We start from the raw sequence: 24459 nt of genomic DNA on the forward strand, positions 1-24459 counted from the left end.
TCACGGCTGGGCCGGGCCGGCGGGAGCGGGAGGCGGGCAGCGGGATGGGCCGGGGCGGGAGCGCTGGGCCGCCGGCTGCGCGGAGGCTCCTTTCAGAATAAGAGCGCTCAGGGAGGAGCGGGGCGGGGCTGCCCCGGGGCCGGCCCGGCCCCGCAGCTCCCGCGCTCCTCCCGCCGCTCCCACCGCGGCCGGACCCCGCCATGCCCGCCGGGACTGGAGGGGTTGGTGCCCGAGTGGGCAGGGGTAGCTTAGGCTGCTTCTGCAGGCATCACCTGCCGTCTTCTCTGGTCCTCTGGGGATGCTGCATTCTTTCCGGGATCGTGGGATCATAGAATCATGGAATGGCTTGGGTTGTTAAAGATCATTTCGTTCCAGGTCTCCCCTGGAATTCAGAAGAAATTCTTCTTCAAAGAAAGCATTGTCAAGCATTGAAATGGACTACTCAAGGAGGTGGTGGAGTCGCCATCCCCAGAGGTGTTCACAAAATGATTGGATGTGGCCCTTGCTGCCATGGTCTCTTTCAAAAGGTTGATGATCGGTCAAAGGTTGGATTTGATGATCTTGGAGGTCTTTTCCAACCTAAGTGATTCTGTGATTCTGTGACATTTCACTTAGATCACGTGGCTTAAAGCCTCATCCAACCTGACCTTGAGCACTTCCAGGGATGGGGCAGCCACAGCTTCTTGGGGTCCTCAAGCATGATGGGTAGGATCAGAACTTGTCCTTCAGAGTCTAGGATTCTCATGTGGTGGTGTGAAGGGGGAGGGCTGGCTGGAGTAATCAGCCCCATGTTCACTGCCTTCCTGAGAAGGTCTCATGGGTGAGGAAGGGTCAGGATCTCTTTATGGGGTAAGAAACCACAGTGACCACCTCTAGTCCCAGCATTCCTTCTGGCATTCTTGGTGAAGTCTCTTCACAACCATCGTAGCTCCACTGGTTCACAGCTATCTGCAGTCGGAGACCAAGGTGCAGAACCAGAGGAGGTGAGGTCTCCTGAACAGCCAGACCCATGCCACAAAGAGAGCTGTTCTTTAATTATGACACCTGATGGGATGGGCACAAGTCCACAGGCAGTTATTCCTGAAAAATGCTTGTGGTTGCCCCCAACAGAAGGTTGAAAGGCAGGGTACACAAAAATGTGCAACTACTGACACCACAAAGAGCCAACAGATTGGCAAATTTTTCAAATATAAGCCCTTTATTTTTTCTGCCAGCAATCATTTAAAAACACTGTTTTCTGAAGAGCTTCTTTTCAGGAAACTGCAAAGATGAGTGCCATGAGAAAAGCATTACTTCAGAACATGTGATAGGCAAAGGCTCTGGGAGCTGCAGCTGTGCCTACAGTGTCAACCTCTGACTCTTTATGGTTGTATCTCAGGACATATGAGGCAGGAGCACCCTGTCAGTATCCACAATTTGAGTGCCACAATCAAAGCCAGTGAGCAGTCAGAGCCAGGCCATCCAGCACATCTGCTCTGTGCAGACCTCAGCCCTTCTATCACTCCTTCTACCATAGGGAACATCTACATGACCTTTGTTGTATCATGAAGCTGCAGAAGGCAGACAGCAGCTGGAGCTGGTTCCACTGCTGCCCTCTTTGCCCTCTTTGCACTCTCCCAGCATCAAGCCCACCTCACCGTGTCCAGGCTGCTGTCTTCCAGACTGCATGATCAACAACTAATCCACTCATTCCAGGCCCTGCACCACAAGCTGGTACAAACTCTCCTCTTCTGAGCATACATTCTGGTTGGATGGCAGACACTATTGCTTTCAGGTGATTAGCCAGACTTTTCTGCCATCCCTGTAATTTTCCCGTAAGCCTGTGAGGTGATAGGCCAAGTAGATTGCTTCTGACTCGTTGCCAGCCATCATGTATCCATGACAGCCTCTCTTCAGGAATCATCTGATTGGGCCAGAACCACAGATAAGAGTCATTACTCACTTGATGTGGTCCCCACACTAATGATACTCATAGGGGTTAGTACTGCAACATATTCTAGGCCTTCAGGTAGTAACTACCAGCATTAATAATCCAGTTTTTCCTTTCATACTCATGAACGGTGTGATGCCTAAGGCAGATGGTGACTTTACCCCACAGCACTGCATTGCTGAGACATGAGGCTATGGGAAGTGAGGATGCCACTGTAAAGCAGGGGAAAGTTGTGATATTGGGAGGACATAGGTGGGAGGAGGTGTGATATTGGTGAGTGGCTGGTGCTGCAGAACTGTGTACCCCTCAGGGTACACATTTGGTTCTGCTCCTTGATTTAGAAGACACAGAAACAGGCTTCCAACGTGCTGTTGCTGCTGCTCACCATCTCATATCAGGGGAAAGACCCACTGTTTGAGTCCTGAATCTTCTTTTGGTTTTGATCATCCTCTCCCTACCAGCCAGAGCTGCAGAAGCAGCATGATTTGTCTGAAAGAGTGCTGAGCCAGTGGACAGCACAGGCCTGACTGTGTGAAGGCCAAGCCCAATGGCAATGTCCCCAGAGGGCTCCAGCCAAGCTTTTGGGTACTTTGGGTAGTCAAACCAACAGGGTTGAAGGTAGAGTGCCCTGGGGAAGCATCTTAGTGTTTATAGGTGAGCCTGGGTCTGCAGCCCTGCTGTGCTGTAGGGTAGGTGGTACAGCTGTAAGAGACCAAACAGAGGTAATTCTCTGTCCTCCTTGACTCAGGCTTGAGGATAAAGTATCCAGCTCCTTCTTCACTGTGGACAAGAGGATCTAGTCCACATGCCAGAAGATATTTTCATGATTTCTTAGTCTGTAAAGCAGATTTCTTTCCAACGACCTCCTGTAAGACACTGTATTCAAAGCAGGGTTCTTGCTACATAAGAGGATGTTGGCATCTTTGACCATGCTGAAGATCTACAGTTTTTTTACTTTGCTCTGATATTGTCTGTATTTATTGTTCAGACCACTTGTAATGCAGCTGAGGCCAGCAGGCAGCACAGAGAGGCTAGTTTTAGCATTCTGTGGTCCTACATATGTTCCGTGGTCCTGCAGGAATTCTGCCCCTAAGCAAAGATGGGCACATATGTCCTTCCAAGGAAAAAACATGCTATTTCTTGGCCCCAGCCTAACAGGAGGAAGAGGATCGCCCGGAGCCCCTGAAGGGGAAGGCCAGCAGTGGGAGCACTGGAGCTGCCCGGAGGGTGCCGCTGTGCTGTCCCAGCCAGGCGGTCTCTGGGATGTGTGTTAGGGATGGGCTGCTCGGGCTGGCTGTGTCCCCAGCCAGCCACCCCTGCTCCACCAGCTGAAGTCGTCTCCTGTTTTCCCAGATGATGCTATCGGGACGGGAGAAGGCATTGAAGACACGGGAGATGTGCTTTGAAAGTGTCACGGGGCACTCCCAGTAAGTGCCCCCTGGATAGCAGATTGCTTGTCAAGGACACAGGGAAATTATCCACTTACTTACAAAGGATCCCCAGGGCTGTCTGTCTGTCCGTGCTTTCCCAGGGAACACTCTTCCCACTCTTCCCACTACTTTCCAGGTGTGGTTTCTGAGTAAGAAACCACTCCAGCATGGCACAGCACAGCAGTGAGCCTGCCCAAGTGTGTTCATCATGCAGAGGACATCAGGAAGTACTAGGATAATCTTAAATCTGATATGTGGGGCCATATGGTATTATAACTGTGGCATTAATTATGTGTTTATGTCATCTTTTTGGGATAATAATTCAAATATGGTGAACGGGTTCTCTAGTACACTTCCATAAATATCCCAAGGCTGCTTTCTTCATTCTTTTTAACACTATTTTCATCTTCATTCAACATGTTTTTGTGGCTGTGAATTACTTCCTCTGATTTCAATGCAAGACACTTCCTAACCTCTCTGAAGCCACTCATAATTCCAAGGAAAAACACTAAAATGGTGTTTTATCTCTTCCACCAAAGCCTGAAAGCCAAGAAATTTTAAACTTCATAAAACTGGGGACATAAATACATGTCTTGGGCACTATGTTGTTAAAAACCTGAAAGGGGTTTTCAAGTTGCTATATTTTCTCATTTCCCCATTAAATAGAGTGCGTTATCTATCTATCTTGGTTCTCCTAAAAATGCTTGCAGAAGAAACATCAAGAGGGGTCCTTGAAAAGGGATTTGTTCTCAGAATGCCTTTAATTCTGTAGACTTTCATTTTTCTTAATATCTTTTTAACTCAAGTGCCTGAAGCTTCTTGCTTTTCTTGAAGAGGATCCCAGTTCCCACCCCCCAGAATTCTCAGAAGTGCTCTTCAGCAGATCAGAATTGAGAAAACTTATCTTTTTTGACAGCTTCATTTCAGCTTGATTTTTTAAAGTTTGAATTAACTTGTGAAGACTATAAATTTTCTGATCTTTCTAAACCAGAAAACAGCCCGGGGGGACTGAGGGGGACTTCCTAGGAGGACATTTTCAGTGGGAACAAACTCGGAAGAGCTTCTGGATTGCAGACCAAGCCCTCGCAGGGGTCTCAGGCGATCGTTTTCCTGCCTCCTGGGCCAGAAGAGGTCTCTCGGCTCTGTGTGGCCAGGCCGGGGCCACCTCGGCTCCGTGTTCGCCCGTGTCCCCGGTCCGGGGCTCTCGGCAGCAGAGGGCAGCAGAGCCGGCGCTGGGACCGACCTGGTCCGGTGCCAGACTGTTCGCAGTCTTGCTTTCTATTCCCCGCTCCTGCCTCCCTCGCTCCCTCCTCCTCCTCCCCCCGTCCCGCCCGCCCCGGCTCCCCGCCGGCCGCCGCTCCGAGCTCCGCCGGGCTGCACGGGCAGGGGCGAGCGCACGGAGATGTGAGTCGGGCTCTGGGGAGGGGGACGCGCCGGCACAGCCCTGGGGGAGGGTGGGGGTCGTGGGGCTCAGACCTTTCCAGGGAGGAGAATAGGACAACGGGACTAAGCTGCTTCGCTGAGCAGTGAGCTTGTTCCGGAGGAACTCAGAGGGCAAGGGGGGAGATGCGCAGAATGAGAGATAAAAAATGTGAGCGCCAACTTTTGGAGGCATGAGTGGCTAGAGGGCTGCCCAGGAGACACTGGCAGGATTGCTCCACAGCAAACGGAGCTTGAGATCTTCAGATCCTGGCCAAGGATCCTAAACTAGTGATCACCCAAAACAACTCACTGGCCCGGGGTCAAGGGGGACCAAACTTTTCCTGGTTCCATAAGAATCAGCCCTACAGCTTCTGGGGACATACAGACCTTACTCAGGGAATTCACCCATGCTCCTCCACGCTGCTTCCTGGGTTAATGAATTTCTCAGTAGAGGCTAGTACAGTGGCTTGCTGGAACCTTGTTAGTGCTGGTGTCTTCATTTCAGCTGCCCTTCTTGTTCCTGAGTGATCCAAGCAACTAGGCTTCCTGTGTTTGCATTCCTCTGGACAGTGCACAAATCAGTTGAGAAGTCTCCCCTGAATTTGAATGACCTAATTTTGTGCAATGTCATCGTTTATTTGTCATGTTCACAGGCACGTTCCTTGTCTCCCATGGGCCTTCCTCTTTTTTGGAGTGATCGGTTCCAGTCCGGTCCCAAGAGGTTCTCCCCTTTTTGGGGAGATCAGATCCCCCAATTATCCCAAGCCATATCCCAACAATAACATCAGCATCTGGGATATCCAGGTCCCAAAAGGCTACGGGGTGAAGCTGACCTTCAAATACTTTGACCTGGAGCCATCTGAGTCCTGCTTCTATGACTATGTTAAGGTATGTGCACAGACTCCTGGGCCAGGGGGTGCCTGGAGATGGCAGCCCAGGGGCCACCACGTGCAATGGCTCTTCATCCACCAGGCCTCCTCTGATGCTTCCCACAAGGAGAGGGAAGGAGTTAAAGATAGAAATGGGAGGAGCAAGCACTGACAGCTCATGGTTGGGTAATATCAGTGCATGGAGCAGGCTCAATCTTATGAGGCTGCACTGATTTCACCTTAACTTTGACAGATCAAAGCAGACAAGAGGGATTTGGGCAGATATTGTGGCCAGCTTGGGTCGACCACAGGCAATCACCCAGGAAGAAAGGAGTTTGTATCTAAGGGGAGAAAGATGCACCTGGAATTTCACTCTGACTTCTCCAATGAAGACAACGGCACAGTGATTCCCTACAGGGGCTTCCTGGCATCCTACAGAGCTGTGGGTGAGTGGAAATACCCTCAGCATGCAGAAGGAAAAGCCTGTGTGGCTCCAACCAATTTCCTTCCTTGCCAGGCAAATAGAGAAGCTTCAGACAAGGATATAGATCTCTAAGTAATATCAGTGTAGAGCAAGGAGGTTTAACACTCTCTTCCCCTTGCCCCTTTACTTCCTGTGTCTTCAGATCTGGATGAATGTGATCCTAACAATGCTGCCGAGAACTATGAAAGGCCTCAATGCCAGCACTTCTGTCACAACTATGTGGGTGGCTACTTCTGTTCTTGCCGGATTGGCTACCAGCTTCAGAGTGACCAGCACTCCTGCAAAGGTAAAGAGAAAGTTTAAAAGATCAGAGGAGCAGGAGGGTTGGGAGAAGTGACTTAGGAAGCAGATGGCAGGGCTGCAGAAGGCACAGCCCCACGATGTGACCTGTCCTTTCCTCCTCTTCACAGTGGAGTGCAGCAGTGAGTTGTTCACGGAGGCGTCTGGGTACCTGAGCAGCCCCGAGTACCCGCAGCCCTACCCCGAATACCTCCGGTGTAACTACAGCATCCGCCTGCAGAAGGGCCTGTCCATCGCCCTCAGGTTCTTGGAACCCTTTGAGATTGATGATCACCAGCAAGTCCACTGTCCTTATGACCAGCTCAAGGTACTGAGATTAGCAAATTCTCCTCCCAACCCTGCTGCCAGACCTGGACAGGAGTCATGGGGACACCACTATTAAGATGAGAAATATGGGATCAGCACAAGCAGAATGCTCCAGCATGAATGCCCCAGCACTGTCTCTCCCTCACTGCATTTAATTACCACTGTCCTAAGGTCGGAGGATCTGGGTCATAGGCCCCTGTGAATGAAGGAAAAAAAAACATCCTTCTTCCAGGTTAATTTCCCTTTGATTTAATCTCAGGGACTGATAGCTCTGATTCTCAGATAAGGGAGAAGCAGAGCTTGTGCTGGGTCAGTCTGTAGTTCTGATCTGTCAGTGAAGGCATCAGCAAAGATGGGTCTGACAACCAGCCCTATTCACCATCACAGGCACTCTGGCACATTTGCTCTGGGTTGAAACAGGCATACTGAGGCAGAAAGGCATGTGTGTTTCTGTTTCTATCCCTGTGATACATGTTTTCCTCATCAGATCCAAGCCCGAGGGAGAGAGATTGGTGAATTCTGTGGCAGGGAACCACCTGGCATCATTGAAACCAACAGCAATGAGGTGGATATACTCTTCCTCACCGATGACTCAGGGTTCAGCCGTGGCTGGAAGATCCACTACACCTCAGAGAGTAAGAGATTTCTACCCCAGAGGCTACTACAGCCTATTGACTAATCCCAGCCTAATCTGTCCCACTGTCTCACAGAAATACGGTGCCCACAGCTTGTCCCACGGGATCAGTTCACCATCATCAGAGACCTGCAGCCTGTGTACCAATTTCAGGACTATGTTGTTGTCAGCTGCAAGACTGGGTATAACCTGATGGAGGTGAGATCCCTTCTCCACTCCCTTCAGCCATATTCTGTTTTGTCTTCAGTTTGTGCCTTTCACCTTTGGTTGAACTTCCTCTGGAGATTTCACTCATGGCAACCTCTTGTAATTTCTGTTTCTTCTTTGCTTCTCTCAGCTTTCTTCCAGTGTTTTCTCTTTTCCCAGCTCTCTTCCTTATGCAGTTACTCTTTCATGAAGCCCTGGTAGAAGACTAAAGACAAAGATCTCAGGAAAAGTTAGACAAGGTAGACAACACCTCTTTGGAAGGATATGAAACCAGAAGATGAAAGCAGAAGATGCTACCTGCCTCCCTTGCCATCCTATTGCCAGGGCAGGGTAGCACCTCTGACTCATTGTGGGTTTATAGGTGCTGGCTGCTGGTATCTTGGCCTGCTATGAAGAATGTGTAGCCTGTGGCAAATATAGGATAGAGGGAAAAGAGGAGACAGCAACTGGAACAGGCTGCAGTGGGGCAAATATTGGACAGCAGTGAAAAGATGGGCACACAGAATAATATTTAAATGTGGGGAAGGAATTAGGGGTCTGTACAACCAACAGATGTTTTTCTCTCCCATGTAGGGTGACAAAAAGCTGGTGTCCTTCACGGCTGTCTGCCAGGCTGATGGCACATGGCATCAACCCATGCCCCGCTGTGAAGGTGAGTGATCTGAGAATGGGGATGACATCCCCTGCTGTGGCTTTCCTCCTCCAGGAACGTGGGAAATTCAGCCTCTCTGACTCACTTAGTCCATAGCCTCATGGATGTGCTGTCTGGAAGGACCTATGAAGATCCACCATTGATTCACATTTTTCTGCTTGCAAAAATTCAAATGTTTTTCCTCCCTTACAAAAATGCCTAAGTATCACTCCGAAATTACTATGATATTGCAATATCTAAAAGCAAAAGATCCTAATCTGGGATTTCTTTAGGGAGAACCTCTCTTTGACCACTGTCCTAACTGGTCCTTCACATCCTGGCCCCAATGCCCAGACTTGCAGTCAGTCTGCCGTTGATTCATGTTTTCTTTTTTTCCCTCTGTTGTAGTTGTGAACTGTGGCAGCCCCAAAAACCTGACCAATGGTGCATTCAGCTACCTTAAGGAGCCTGCAAACAATGAGTACCAGTCGGTGATCTCATACCGGTGCCATGAGCCCTATTACCACATCGTCACTGGGACAGGCGGCGGTGAGTCCTAATCCCACACGGACACCACGGAGACCTGTGCCTGGAAAGCCCTCTCACATTTCCAATTAGAACTGGCTCTTCTCTCCAGCCTTAGGGCTCATGCTTGCCTCCTGTGAAGACTCTCCAGTCTTTTCTTGACCCTGCAGCATCTCTGGAGTCTTCTTGTCTCAGCCTATTCCCACCCTGCTTCATTCACAGAGCCCATCAAATCCCTCTTCCATGCTCCCCTTAACTTTTGCCAAAGGTCATATTCTCTCAGCTAGAGTTGTGATTTTTTTTTTTTCCTAATGGATTTCATTCTTTTCTGGTGGATTTCATTCTTTCACTGAAATTTGAGGCATGTTGTCTGGGAATGACCAAAATTCACATAACTCACTGCATCAGTCTGAGTTGCTACAGAGGCAAATAAATAAACACACACTCCACTCCAGTGCAGTGCTGTTTAGCTCTTTGGAATATCTGAAATCTTTGTTTAGCTGCAGAGATATCTAAGAGCTAAATAACATACTTGCAGAAAAATCTATTTTAATGCAGCACCTCATAAAAATTAAGTCATCATTCCAAACCATTCACATGCCTTCTTTTTACACCTGAGACATTGCTTGATGACGCAGGACCTTTGATTCCAAGAACAGCGTAAGGAGTTCATGATTTCCTTGCCTTGGCTGCTCATTTAGCCTCCACAATGAAAAAAAAAGATTAATCTGAATCAGTTCCTGGATACAGTTACCAGCATAGATACATAGTTGTGCTGCGTGCTGGAGAGCGGCGACATGCTACTAAAGAGTTCTTCAAGTTGGTACAAATGTTCAATTTGATTGTTTTTGCATCTGAGTTTAACTCCTTCATATAGATTCAGAGACCAGTCTCATCAGAAGAAAAATCAGGAGCAAGCAAATATCAGCTGCAGCCAAATTCTGGTGGGGAATCATCCTAATTTAATCAATTTTGAAAGAGAACAGCAAACACTTTCTTAGAAGCATTTACTTCAGCGTTAAGAAAAATTGTACAAAAATTATTTTTAGTCACCACCACAAACTTTCTAAGAAAAGCAAGAGTGTTGGAGGTAGTGGAGTTTGTGTTGAGAGGTGACATGTGAAGTTTAGCTGACCTGCAACTTAGGCTCAGAAATAGGTACTTATCATGTACAGTACCTGACTCCCATTTCTGGGACAAACCACCTTGTCCTACTCTCTGCAAACTACCGACACCAGAAGTTTGAATCTAAAATCCATGCTTTTACTACTCCTCTCTCTTCTTTGGGCTAAATAAGGTCAAACAGTGCTCTAAACACCTGTGGACTCAGTGAAGATAAGACTTCACGCAGATGGCCCTTCAACCTTTTCTTCTACAGTGCCTGAGTTTTACTGCTCCCCTGGAACTGAGGTGCCACTCCAAGATGTACAGACAGAAACATCTCACACTCTACCACAGGCAGCTTTTCCCAGGAAAGAGTGCTTTGGGATGGAAGGACTGAGGAACCTCTTGAAAATATTCTATTCTATTCTATTCTATTCTATTCTATTCTATTCTATTCTATTCTATTCTATTCTATTCTATTCCATTCCATTCCATTCCATTCCATTCCGTTCCGTTCCGTTTTCTCACCCCATGCCTGCAGGCCTGGGTCTCACTCCCATCCCTCTCATCCTACAGAAAGATTCACCTGTTCTCCGGAGGGAACCTGGCTGGATCAAGATGGCCAGAAGAGAATTCCATCCTGCTTGCCAGGTCAGTAAAAACTCTGACTTTGTCTGGTATTTTCTGACTCATGCTTACAATTGGTACTAAACTGGGACAGCATGCAGGGAGGGGGCTGAGGATATCGGTATCTGGGAGGGAAAAGGTAAAACTGTCCAGAAAGCCAAATTAAGTGAAATTAAACAGTGATGGCAAGGAAAGAGAGAGAAAAGCCAGGACAACAGAGGGTAGGTGTCATGATCTTGTGTTTCTCCGCAGTGTGTGGGAAGCCAGTCCATCCCGTTGTTGAAGTCCAGCGGATCTTGGGTGGCAAAGCAGCAAGGAGAGGCAATTTTCCTTGGCAGGCTCTGACTGGCATCAATGGACGAGGGGGTGGTGCCCTCCTGGGCGATCGCTGGATCCTGACTGCTGCCCACACCATCTTCCCCAAAGGAGGAGTACAGAACAATGTGAGCCTGGAGCAGCTGGCAGAGGAGGCTGACATTTTCCTCGGCCACACCAATGTAGATGAGCTCCACAAGATGGGTAACCACCCTGTGCGTAGGATCTTTATCCACCCGGATTTCAACCCTAATGATGAGCACAACTTCAACGGGGACATAGCCCTCCTGGAGCTGAAAAACCCAGTAACTCTGGGCCCTACACTGCTGCCCATTTGTCTCCCAGATGCCACCAACACCTCGTTCTATGCGCATGGGCACATGGGCTATGTAAGCGGCTTTGGTGTGGACAAAAACCGCATCTCAAGCAGTTTGAAGTACGTGAGCCTACCAGCAGTGGCTCAAGAGAAGTGTCAGAGTTGGCTAGACAGTAATAAGAAAGGTATCCCAATGGTTTTCTCTGAGAACATGTTCTGTGCGGGCTTCCTGGAAGGCAAGAAGGATACCTGCCAGGGGGATAGTGGGAGCGTCTTCACGGTGTTGGACAGGGAAAGTGGTCGCTGGGTGGCTACCGGCATAGTTTCGTGGGGAATCGGCTGTGGCACGGGCTATGGCTTCTACACCAAGATCCTCAACTATCTGGACTGGATCAATGGGATAGTAAAGGAGGACAGGCCCTAGATGTTGCTGTCCTACTACCTGAAGCACCACTAGCATATCAATTTCCAGACACAGCAAATCATAGCCAAAGCTTTTCATGATGTCCCAAAGGCTTTTCGAACACACAAAACATGTAACCTTCATCATGAGCCCTTCTGAAAGCTGCCATGCTGTTTGGTTGTAGCATTGGCAGCCTGGGAGATGCTTTTGTGGACGTTCTGGCTCATACAAATCATATAACCAGATGAAGCCTTAATTGTCTCAGGAAATCTCATGACAGCAAATATGTTATGGTTTGAAATGCTGATGATATCATGAGACTACTGCAGTCTACTTTTGTACTCTCTTTTGTGGGAAGGTTGCAGGGAGAAGACTTCCTAGAAGGATGGTTTCTGCCAGTGTGCATAAGCCCATTGGCATCAGTAGGAGTCTATGAATATTAAAATACTTGCTGGATAAACCAGGTGTTTCATGGTTTTTTGTCTATTTTTTTAACAACTGAATACTTTTCAGCACTGAAAGCAACTTTTGTGTAAGATTGACCTGGACTTTTGGACTTTGTATAAGGATTGCCTTACCTACCACTAAAGTGTTTCCAGTTCTGCAATGGCATTTGGCAGCTGCTTATCTGTCCCAAAACTATCACTAGATTACATGGCCTGAAATCCCAGGTGGCTTCAAGGGAGGCAAAAATAACTTGCCTGTGTGATGCCACATTCCAAAAACAGGGAAGGCAACAACCAATCTCATGGAGAAGGGAGCTCAGGAAACTTTACTGATCAGAAGTTGAGGATGGATTTTTTTTATACTATATGAAATAAAGCTTTAGCTTCAGGACAGCAGCTCTAAAATGATGCTCACTCAGAGAAAAGCCAACCTCTCTTGTGTTGTGGGTATTCTCTGAAGTTGTCTTCTTAACTACTTTTTCTACTGCAAAATGCCCTACTGTGTTCTTATGAGTCACTGAGAGAAACAAGATATAAGATACTTGGTTACTAGTCCAACAATCCAATAATGTTTTGCTTGTTACACAAAACTGAAGGTGCTTCATGTCTTGGTTTCAAAAGACAGGTGTCTGCTAAGGAAGGCAGGAGCCTCCCCTAAAATGGAAAATGTAAACCCCATCCCTCCGAGTTGCTATAAAATTTTAAATTTAGGAGCTCTCAGGCAAAAAATATAGGAGCAGAATAACAGTTCTTTACTAGGGAAGAAAATAAAAAGATAAACAATGCAGTAAACTAAAACAACACTGACGGAGTCAGAGCACAACCTGACACCCTGTGGGTCAGGGTGCTGGTAGCAGTCCAATTGGAATTGTGGCTGCAGTCCTCCTGCAGTGCCAGGTGTGGTTCTGTTGGAGCAGGGATCCTGTAGAAAGAGTGTAGTCTTCCTCTGAAGATCCAGTGGAAGAGGCAGCTGTTCTTCTCAGAAATCCAGTGGAGAAGCCATGCAGGTGTTCCAGAATCTCAAGATTATATCTGGGTAGGAATGCTGGGCTCCTCCCTCCGTGCAGAGCATCTCACAGTGGGATGCTATAGTTCTTATCAGTCATGCAGTGACATTCAGTAGCCTGTTATCAGCAGATGTCTCCCCTGAGAGAGGATTGGGTGTGGAAGAGATGAGGAAAACTGCCCACTTAAGAGAAGGCAACTGCCAAACAGATGGCAAATAGAATACAATTTGCTTGGCAGTCCAGGACACTTCAGCTGAGTGCAGGATTCCATGTGAAATCTCCCAAGAGCTGTACATATCCTCCTCACCATTTCTTAAACTCCTATAAAAACTTAGGTGGGAAGAAGATGTCTCTGTCCAATCCACTGCTGACAGTGAGGCTCACGTCAGAGCTTCAGGGAAAAATTTTTGAGATCTGGGGACAGTCTGTTGTGGCACCTTTCCAGTGCTGACCCACATTCTAGGAAAAAGCCCAGCTGGAAATTAAAGTATCTGAATACAGCAGTTAGATACCCCCTCTTAGCTTACTCCTCTTCAAGCTGAACAAACCCGGTCTTTCAGTATATGCCATCTGTACCAGTTCCCTGATCATCTCAGCAGAAAGAGTCTGTGAATGATATAGGACTTTTCAGAGCAGAAAATACCTCTAACACATGTCAGATAATATTCCTTCACTAAATCAAGAGAAGGTAGTATTCTGGGAGAAAAATCAAGCTTTATTTATTTTCTAACTCAAAATAATAACAAAAAAAAAATGCCTGAGGACAGGTGAATGAAATTCTTTTGAATGTCTGTTCTCTGCAGCTTAATTCAGAAGTCTGATGTCCTCATTGCTGGTAATGGTTGATGAGTGAGATGAAACCATCTCAGAAGAATTTTATAAAGACTGGTAGAGAGTGAGGTACTACAAGTTCCAGCTTGATGAAAGCTAGCAGTGTCAGAATATGATTAGACATTTGATTTAGGGAGTTTCAAGGAGAACCGGGTCTAGATTGAGAAGAAGAAAGGCATTACAGACACAATAGCACATTGCACAAAAGGCAGTTTGGACATTCTTTAATGCTGTTAGATATTCTGAACAAGTCAGGAAATACATAAATCAGAAACCAGGCTCTGAACCTTCCGTGGGAACCAACCATTATTCTCTCTCGTCTTCATTGAAACCTCCCTGTCAGGTTTCAATGGGCACAGCTAGGTCTTTTCCAAGTGGGAAAAAATAGGATAGAAAAAAATGAAAGGAAGCAGAAGAAGTCTCTTTTATTCAGAATAATGTCTTCCTTTTATGCTACTATGAGTGGAAGAAGGAGAATTTCCCTTCCCAGACATGATGACAGTGGGAGAAACAAGGTCCATACCCCTGGCTCTCCGCTCAGCCTAGACAGGACGAGTTACAATGTGTTACATATTGCCCACAGGATACACAGAGTGCACAGTGTCACAGCCAGCCCAGACACGCAGCCCTCACATTTGGAAAGGGTGGCGGTGCTGAGAGGACCAGCAGCTATTTCTGCCAGGCTTCCTCGCCCTCGTGCTGGTGCATGGTCTCTGTGATCCAGTCCAGGTACCGCACCACCTTGGTGTAAAGGCCAAAGGTGCCACACTTTGGCCCCCAGGAGATGAGCCCCGCCACATAGTACCGGGTGGCATTCAGAGGGTCCTGGATGGCATAGGCTCCGCCACTGTCCCCCTGGCAGCTGTCCTTGCCACCGCCAGCACAGATCATATTGTCCGTGAATACGTAAACGACGGAGTCATCGAAGCCGTCTGGTTTCACAGACCGGCACTTGTCCATGTTCACCACGGGAATCTGGGCCTTGAAAAGATCAGCAGGGAGCTTTCCTTTCTCTCTCCGGCCCCATCCAGCAATGTAGCCCAGAGTCCCTTCTTCCAGCTCATATTCAGGTGATTTACCAGGAAGGCAGATGGGTGAGATGTCTGGACCCATCTTCACAGGAGCCCTGAGCTTCAGCAGCGCAATATCATTATCAAAATCGACCCTGCTTTCTGCAGGCTCCTCCTTCCAACCAGGATGGATGAATGAAGCTTCTGGGATAAGCTTTTCAGCTTCCTGTGTCAGAAAATCTCTACGAACATTGATTACCCCAGCATACATGGTGGGCTTGTCATACCCCTCCAGCACATGAGCTGCAGTCATCACCCATCTGTCAGAGATGAGCACTCCACTTGCTCTGGGGTTATTGAAATACACCTGCCACGGAAAGTTCCCCTTTTCTGCACGGGTGCCTCCGAAAATCCTCCCTGTGTCTTGGATGGGATTGCTAGGCACCCCACAGACTGGAAAGAAAAGAAAGAAAGATGGGAGAAAGACAAGATGGGAGAATTAGCAGTTACAAACTGGGGGTTCTTTAGTACTGCTGAAAAGCCCACAGTCCCCTCCTTCCTGTGTCCTCTAAATAACTTTTGAATGTGAGTAACCATGTTAATATTTTTTGCCACAGAGCTTGCAATTAGTATTTACAGAGAAATCGAAGAAAATTCTAGAAAAAATACCATCAACACTCAATTTAGATTTAAAATGCTCATTCTCAAATTCAGTTTTCTGGAAAGCAGCTGTCACCATGACAGTGTTAGGTATGTCAAAGCTCACAATTTATTCACCTTCTAGCTGGCATTTTTCCTTTGCTGAATTATGCTCTTCAGATGAAGTCTTTGAAAAAATACTTGCTAGATTTCTTATAAATATGACACTGCTCTTTAAATATATATCTTTTTGGTTTGGTTTGGTTGGGGTTTTTTGTTTTTGTTTTTTTCTTGTTGGTGGTGGTGTTGGTTTTCTGTTGCCTTTTTTTGTTTGCTTTGTTTTTGTTTTTTGTGGACTCCAGATAGTCTCAGGTTAAGAGTTCAGGTTTGTCACTGATATTTTACCATTTTGCCTCTCCATTCTATAAGTATGTAAAATCTTAAGCAGTAGGGGATCTTATCTGTGGGTCTTCTGAGTGAAAAGATGCTCCATGCTTTTTTGAGCAAAATGCTTAGTAACATTTTGCAGAATGTTAATAATAAGGACATAAATAAGACTGGTCATTCTGACATTGCTAGGAAACTGATTTCTTATCACACTGTGTTGCTTGCATTGAATCCTTAGTTAGAAAATCAGAGATTAAGGGACTATAGCCAGCAGATAGCTTCTAATTTGCATGAAGCAGAATTTGTTAAAGAATTTCACATAATCATGGGAAGGTTTATGCTGGAAGGTACTTCTCAGTGCCTTTAGCTCAACCTAGTCTTCCCTAACTGCCCTCCCCCCTGCCTCCTAACTCCAAAGCCAGGTTACCCAGGGGCTTTGACAGGGAACTTCTGCTCATCTCCCAGGGTAGTGATTAGCCAGCCTCTCTGGACAGCAGTTCCAGTGCTCTGGGGGAGCATTTTTCCTCAGATACAATCAGAATTTCCTTTGTTGCAACCTGAACTTGTCGTTGCCTTTTATTGCTGTGTCCCACTGAGAAGAATTTGGCTTCATATTCTTTGTAGCCTCCTCTTGGGTAGTAAATTCCCTGAGCTTTATCTTTCAGTTTGTCTTTCTTACTGTGTACTTGTATAATCCAAACCACTGTCTAAGCTGTGACTGGACTTTTAAGAGAGTTGAATCTCCTCCACCTGGATCTTCTACTTTGCCAGTGAGGATCTGGGGTTTTGAAGGAGTGAACAGGCATCATGTACAGCTAGGGCAAGTCATGCTGCCTCCTCCACGAGGGTAAACTGAGCAGTACATGGGGTTTAAAATTCTCTCTATCAGTGGAAAGTTAAGAAAAGAAAATACAGAGATGAAAGAAGCAGTGTTCTTCATATGCTGCATGCGCATACAGTATTTGGTAGTACCTGGGACACATTTTGGTAGCTTTGTTCCCATCTCTTCATTGACCCATTCTCCACTGGCTGAGCACCGATATATGGCTTGGAAAACACGAAAGGAAAAAGAATTCCATAAGGACACAATCAAGATAAACACAGGGTAAACAGCACTACTATATATGATACATCAACCTTCTTATTTCCAAAGCAAGCACAGCTTGGTAAACATTGCTGTTATCTCCCTTACCAGGGTGCTTCTATCCCTTTTTGGGAGAAACTCATTTAACAGATTTCTTGAGTCCTTTACTTTTCCACCAGAACTTTGTGTTACATGTGACAAAAACCTGCATGGTTCACTCACAAGACAAACAGAGAGAAGACTTCTAATGAATTTAAGGTCAACAGCCCAGGCATTGTTAGAGTTCATTAAACACAGAGGCAACACTAAACTATTGCCTGTAACCCCACACCAGTCTTGACCTGATAGCACAAAATCCCAGCCCCATGGCTGTGCCAGAAGCACTTCCTGGGCCTTTAACCCAAGGAATATGACTGTGCAGCAGAGGCAATGCTCACCATGCCCTTTGTTTTCCAGGGTGTAGTAGGGTGCCTCACACTCATAGCGGACAGCAGCTGTGTACAGAGGCTCCTGGAGTTCGGAGATGTATGAGGCTTGGCCATTGTCAACATGAGGGGGATCACCACAGTTTACAGCTGTAGAGAACAAAAAGGATCAAATACAGTCAAAGGAGCACCCTCACTCAACAGTGTGGTTATTTTGTATGACAGGGAACCACTCAGCTTCTCTAGTCCCTGTACAGTCATGGGAGCTCACTTCCTCTGTCCATTTAGCATCCTCCTAATCTGGAGATACAGTGGATCTAGATCCTAAACACTCATTCCAATTCCCTTCCCACAATACAGACTCGGGTCACTTACGAACACAGCTCAGGTGGGAGTTGCTCCATTCACCATTTTCCTCACAGCTGGAGAGGAAACTTGTGATGCTATCTCGTTGCTAGGAAATAAAACATATGATCCATGTAAGTCTCTGGACATGAAATACATCTGACACAGGTGCTCCAGTGGAGGGGCCTCAAAAGGCTGCAGTGGCTGGAAGAGGATTCCTCTTACTACTGCTGTGTTGAAAACTTTGGGTTCCCAAAAGTACTCAGGACCCATGATGGGAATGGCCTCCAGATGTTGCTGAGCAGGCCAGAGGGGAGATATGCTTCTTTAGTTCACTTACTGTCACAATTTCGTAGCCTTCCACACAGGTCACCTTCACAATGTCCTTTAAGATATACCTGTCCTTCTTTGGGTCAAGAACAGAGTTGGAGATGACACTCATGGGACAGGTTACAGCTTTGAAAAGATAGGTGGAAATCAGTGATGAACTGGTTCAAGATTCACTCTCCTTCCAGCTCCCAACCTCTTTCTCCCCAGTGATGTCTTTCCCCCAGTAAGCAGGCATGCCCCTACTCAGTACCAGCAGCTGTGAACATGCTAACATGCTGTTGTGTACCAATGTGACCTGGGACAAACCCTGTCCCTAACTCATCAGCAGAGGGAACACATTCCCAAGCATTTACTCACGGTCCCCATAGTAGCGTATTTTCCAGCCTCTGTGTTGTATGCCCTGGTCTGTCTGGAAGATTATGTCAAGAATGTTGTTCCTGGTTTTGATTTCAGAAGGACCTGGGAATTTGTTGCCACAATAGGGACCGAAATGCTGTTTTCCAGAGACAATCTGGGAAAATACCAAACAAGAATAAATGAGAAATGCCAAATGTATTGAGAGAGCAATTAAAACACACACTCAATGCATACATATTCAAATGTATTCCCAAAAACTCCAAAAGACAACACAACTGAAAATAAAGTTAAGCAGTACCAAAGTCTTTTCTAAACATGAGGAGATGGATGGGAGACTCAGAGCACCCTGACCCCTAAGCTCCCTGAGCTGCACACCTACAGTTAGGCTGTCGTGGCAGATCCCGTTGGAGTCGGCGGGCTCCACGTCGAAGTCACCGCTGCGAATGGTCAGCACCACGGAGTAGCCTGGGCTCAGAGCCACTCGGTAGTCACAGCGAGAGTTCTCCGGGTACTGGCTGGGATAGTTGGGGCTGGAAATCTCCCCTGTTGGCTCAGTGAAGACATTCCCACTGCAGTTCACTAGGATTGAGGAAAGAACATGAGTAGGATTCAGAAAGGAAATGGTCTGTCCGTGCACCTGACAAGCTCTCCCTCTTCTACCACATTCCCAGTTTGCCCAGCTACCTGCAATAACCATGGCACAACACTGCATCTTCCTCAGAAACTGAAGCCAGGGCCACTGTCTATCCAGTTAGCCAGGGACTTTAATTCCTTTTTACTCTCCACCAGAGATTTAGGCTTCCTTTCCTCATTCTCAGGTTCTCATATTACACTCCTTTCAACATGCACTGTTTGTGATCTTGCAACTTTTTGGTTCAAGCCAAGCAGGCCCTTGGTGATTTTTTTGTCCTTATGGAACTTCCCTGTTTTGTCAGAGATTTAAAGATTCACAGATAGCAGTATGCTAAGAAGGTTTTCCATCATAGTCTTTAAAGAAGGTCATTCAGTAGTTTCTTAATTCTCTTGACACAGAAATAGAAATAGAATTGTTAAGAATATGTTAATAGAAATTCTTCAAACTACTGTCTACTGCAGTTCAGATTTGCACTGGGATGGGTTTTTTCTCCCAAAATATACCTGTCACAAATGGCTAAGAAGGTTGAAAAAGTCTTCCGAGTACAATATCTCTCTTGGCTTAAAGGAATTCTTGCTGTTGATCACAGGTCATGCACATCTCTTACCTCCACAAGTTTTGTTATCTTCATAGAGGAAATAATCTGGTGGACAGCTGCAGAAGTAACCTCCAATATAATTATTACAGTAATGACTGCAGGGTTCATCCACAAAATCCATGCACTCATCCAAGTCTGCAAGTATGAAAAAATGAATCAGCCAAATTAGGAGAGGGCCCTTAGGGAAGGAGAAATTGAAGCAAACACTAGTGGACAACAAGGAAAAGTATTTACACTGGCCATACTGGAATGCAGCTCTGTCTGCTGGAATCTCTTTAAATAAGGCATTTCTGTAAGAAAAACCCTTCTTGTCATCTTTCCTCCCAGCCTGGACACTGCAGAGATTCAGAGGAGGCTGTTTTAACCTTACCCACTGCCACGTAGTAGGCAGCAAAACCAGTGAAACGCTCCTCATTGGAAAAGTCTGATTGGAATCTCATAGTGAGGCTGTTGTAAGGGACACGAAATTCCTCCACAATCCTGGAGCCAGGGGCAGGAGGTTTCTTCTGCCCACAAAGCACGCCTTCGACATAGCCACCAGACAGGATCTGCAGAAGAATTCAGAGACACCTCACCTCACTACTGCAACATCTGGAATTACCAGCACTTGAGTCTTTCAGCTTTTGGGTGCTCAGGTGCAGCCAAGTGGAGCCCCTGCACAGCCAGTTTCATGATGTTCATAAGACACTTGCAGAGTGTTCCTCCTACTGTCTTCCCAGTGAAATACTTGCCCTAATTTCTCAGATACAAATTAATCCACAGTGTTTGCTGTTGACATCTCTTCTTCAGGCCCACTTGTCCAAAAAAAAAATCACCAAAATAGTATTTCAAAGCAGTAAAACCAACCATGACAGTCCACAGAGCAGCCTAACAGGCTCATTGGTTTGCTGCAAAAGGACACAGGTTACTACAGAGCACACTCATCCTTCTGTCCCACCTTGGTCCTCCTCAAAGGTGTCCTGGTGCTGCACTTGACCTTACTGCCCCTATTCACACAGAGCTATGGCAGGACAGGATGGTCGTGTTTCTGTCTGTTTGTGTGGAAGTGCTTGATCTTTTGTGCCTTGTGGGACAACATAGAGCAGAGCTGGCTCTAAGAAATCTGTGGTGCATAGATCATAAAAAAACTGTGGTGCAAGGGACCACAGCACTTTATCTGAGTGACCATATGCCTACACAGATGGATTGTTTTTAACCTCCTTCTTTTCCAATCAATTTCTGTTTGCAATAAATTATCTCTGTCCACTCATCGATTTCTGTTTGCAATAAATCATCTGCATCCACTCATTGATTAATTCCAAATAATTTCAGGCACAGACAACCATTGCCCTAAGAAAATGGTCTTTTTACACCTACACTTCAATGTCAAGGAATATGCACTGCCACACAGAGATGTGTCAGTGATGGCTAAAAACACTTTTCCTAGGAATATGGAGAAACATGGGATGGGAGGCATAAATGGGACACTCAGTTGGCAGCCAACACTCACATGGTTATAAAGCAAACTTGAACTGATTTCATGACTGCTAGTGGAGACATAACCAGTCATTTGGACTTCTTGGAGCTCAGAACAGGAAGGCTGTGCATAACTCCTCTCCCAGCTCTGAGCTTTGTGCACAGCTTTGCTGTTCTGTGCTCTTAGCTGCCTTCTTGTCTTTTTCTCACTCAAGGACACAGACAGTACCTTCACAAAGTCATATTCACAGTCCTGTGATGGTTCAAGATCCAGATGTGTGAAATAGAGGTGAATACCATATCCCAAAGGGACCCGGATGTGCCAGGTTTCGTTGGCATAATTGGGATATGCCTGAGGATAACTGGGTGACAAGATCTCTCCATACATAGAGGCTGCCTCAGCCCAGACAGGGAGACAGAAGAAGATCAAGGACCTGAGGAAAGAGAAGGGAAGGTGACATGACAGCAGTGTTCTCCATTTTCATGTGTGCACAGCCCCAGTGAACAGCCAGACTTTGGCTGCACATGGCATGCAGCAGAGCTCCTGGCTCCTGAGTTTCAAAGGTCAGTGCTGTGGCTGTATGGGGCTTGTCCTTGTCCTGCAGCTTTTCACACAGGAGTACAACCTCAGTCGTGCTCTCTGCTTGTCTCAGCCTCTGTAGGAGCTGGTAAAGCTGCAGGAGCTGAACACAGGGATCATAAGTGCTCTTCCTTACTCATTGCCCTGTTCTGGAGGCTATTTGGGCTATAGATACATTCCAATCTGAAAATCAGTAGAGTCTTACAGGGCAAATAGATGATTTATAGAATACAATTACTAATAAACCTTGAGATTTAATAACTCACCACATCTTGGAAAAGCAGTTCTTCCTTTCTGAAAACCTTCAGGAATTGGACTTTGGAGTTATGCTCTGGGACAAAAAACTGTGATTGGTTAATATTGCCTGTATGTCTGCGTGTCTGCTAAGCAGGTTGAAAACCCTAAACCCCCACCCTGGAGAGACTAGGTCAAGGTTTTGCCTGAAAAGCAAGTTTATATCTCTGGCCCTTCCTGCACAGAGCAAACCCAAGCATCAAGAAGGGAGGCTGAGATCCATAAGGACAAAATCTCTGTCTTGATACTCACCAGTGCTCTCCCATTGTGACCACCAGTGAATCCAGACACCACGCTGGTGCACAGCAAATTAAGACAGAGAACACATCCCCCAGGAGTACCCAGTCCATTCTTCCCAGCACCTCAAAAATCATGCTAAGACCCTGGGGTTGGGAAGCACCTTGTCCTCACTCTTCTAGATGTCAGACAACGACACTGGGGAATTTCCTCCTCTCTCATTTATAGTGAGTGAAAAATTTACCTTTTCTCCATAGTTCACGTCTGGTTTCCTTGTCTCTTCTCTTTTCTTTCACTTTTTTTTCTTCCTGTGCACACCCTCCTCCAAACGCACCCAAAGCTGAGTTTTGGGAAGGGAGCTCTAATTCTCAATATCGCAGCACCCTCTATCTGTGGGATGCGGCTTCCCAGACTTCCCTCTAGCGTGAGATGCTGGCTTTGAAAGCTCTCGGCCGGAAGGGGAATTCCAGAAAGACTTGCACAATCCTGTTGGCTGAAGTTGCCGTAGGGGGTGCACCAGTCTGGCTGTATTTTCGGGAAATCAGATGACTTTGGGGAAAAGGGAGGGGAATAGAGTTTTCGACTGCCTTCCCTCTCGTCTTCGTTCCCCTCCCTTTTTAAAGCTGGGAACAACATCCAAAGGGTGTAGAAAAGGGAGAGTCCAATGTTTCTGCACAGAAAACCCTATTTGATCATCATGTCCAGAGGCCACCTTGGTGGAGCTCAGTCTTATTGCAACCTGATGGCCACAGGGATGCTGCCACTGCTCCTCATCAGATGCTTCAGAGACCCCTTTTTAGGGAAAAAAATAAAGAAAAAATAGTGGCCTATTCAATGTTGTGCCTCTCTGAGGCTACCAGCAGAAGGACACATGGTTTTTCTGGGTACAGTATGGGGACACACTTTTATTTTCTAGGAGCACATTTTTATTTTCCAAGTAAGCTTCGTGTAAGAAAAAGCATGTTCATCGTGTTCATGTTCCTCAGACTTAGCCCTGCAGCAAGTTAGATCTAAGACCCTTGCAGAAAGGAGTTCAAAGACTTCCACCAGGTAGGACCCTTAGCCCAGGCAGTGCCCACAAGCCAAGGCCAAAATACAAGCTAAAATATCTGTCACTAACACTCTAGAAACCCCCTCCTCCTCACAAACCAGCTGCACAGGGACTGGACTATAAATGAAAATCTAAAATACCATTACAGCCTCTACCCTTTACAGCCAGCACAGCACACTCCAGAGCTTGTTTTAGACAGGGAAAAAAAAGTGCTTCAAGTTTCAACAGGCCATAGACAAAGTGCATTAGCACAGCCTATCTGAAAGAGTCATTTTTAATGTCAAGGGAGAGAAACACCTCCAGATGAATCATAACTGACTTCATTGTAGTCAGGATAAAGGCTTTGCTGGAAGAACATGCCTAGTCTGTTTTCTTTGTCAAAATGAGAATGGAAAGAGAAAGAAAACAGAGTGCCATCTCCCTTCTGATGTCTCTTGGGAGCACAGCTCGATGTTTTGAACTGGAATTTTGAGACCAGGAAAACAGTGATGAAAGATACACAATAAATCTCAGGGAGATGTTTTCTCCTCTGAGCTGTGCAATGTAAAAACCCTGTCAGTGACTCTTCAAGCCACAATCACATTTGAAAAAGGGCATGGTGGAAATAAAATGACTGTGAACTGATATGTTATGCATGTCATTTTATCACAAGGGAGTTCTGTATTTTCACATAAATCTGACTCAACTCATCTGTAGCAGTGGTTGATTAATATGTCTATGAATATTCATAATTTTTTAGAAATTAATTAAGAAACATGTATTATTAATCAATTAATTTCTATGAATTAAGAAAAGGATTGCTGAAGATAGTTAAATAAAGTAGCTGCATTTTATCTGGTCACATATCTGCATAATGCTAACTATTTATGCAGAAGACTGGTAATATTGCTATATATTTACACTGAATATATATACAACATTTGATTGCATTTTCTTAAATCTGTATTGTTTTTTCAACTCTTAAGATGAAACAGTTAGGTAATATATTTCACAATTTGCTACAGCTATGTCAGGTAACAGTTTAAAGGAGGCAAAATCATGTCATTAAGGTTAATAAGAAGTGATAACATTAAATTCACCAATGCAATATAATTCTGCTCAGAGGCACACACATTCTCTTAAATTCCTAAATTACATGACCACATACCACTTTTCCCAAATTGCATAAGACAACCCTTTTCTTAAAATGACTCAGAGTTGTGTAGCTGTAACCTTTCTGCCAGATGTTATGAAGCACAGCAGTGTT

The 24459-nt window shown here is 46.1% G+C and overlaps 2 protein-coding genes across 3 annotated transcripts; one reads left to right on the forward strand and one right to left on the reverse strand.

Annotated features, from left to right (window-relative positions):
- The first annotated feature begins 31 nt into the window (after positions 1-31).
- Positions 32-11963, forward strand: C1R (complement C1r). Of its 2 annotated transcripts, XM_036404290.2 has the most exons (11): positions 32-4764; positions 5436-5670; positions 5905-6097; positions 6278-6421; positions 6546-6742; positions 7229-7376; positions 7452-7573; positions 8156-8234; positions 8622-8762; positions 10419-10493; positions 10722-11963. In XM_036404290.2, coding segments are annotated over exons 1-11 (2139 nt in total). In that variant the 5' UTR covers positions 32-4762; the 3' UTR covers positions 11525-11963. The 2 variants fall into 2 exon arrangements, with proteins under 2 accessions (XP_036260183.1, XP_036260182.1); XM_036404289.1 differs by lacking the exon at positions 32-4764 and having other exon boundaries at positions 4857-5670.
- A 2032-nt stretch (positions 11964-13995) lies between these two features.
- Positions 13996-22525, reverse strand: C1S (complement C1s). Its single transcript, XM_036404347.2, has 12 exons — positions 22407-22525; positions 21898-21962; positions 21281-21485; positions 19967-20144; positions 19606-19731; positions 18744-18943; positions 18365-18518; positions 18018-18133; positions 17708-17786; positions 17345-17482; positions 16796-16870; positions 13996-15250 (listed from the first exon to the last, which is right to left on the reverse strand). Exons 2-12 carry the CDS (start codon positions 21900-21902, stop codon positions 14457-14459), a joined length of 2070 nt encoding a protein of 689 aa, XP_036260240.1. The 5' UTR covers positions 21903-21962; positions 22407-22525; the 3' UTR covers positions 13996-14456.
- Positions 22526-24459: the final 1934 nt, after the last annotated feature.

This window comes from Molothrus ater, chromosome 2 (assembly GCF_012460135.2).
Source record: "Molothrus ater isolate BHLD 08-10-18 breed brown headed cowbird chromosome 2, BPBGC_Mater_1.1, whole genome shotgun sequence".
NCBI classification, from domain to species: domain Eukaryota; kingdom Metazoa; phylum Chordata; class Aves; order Passeriformes; family Icteridae; genus Molothrus; species Molothrus ater.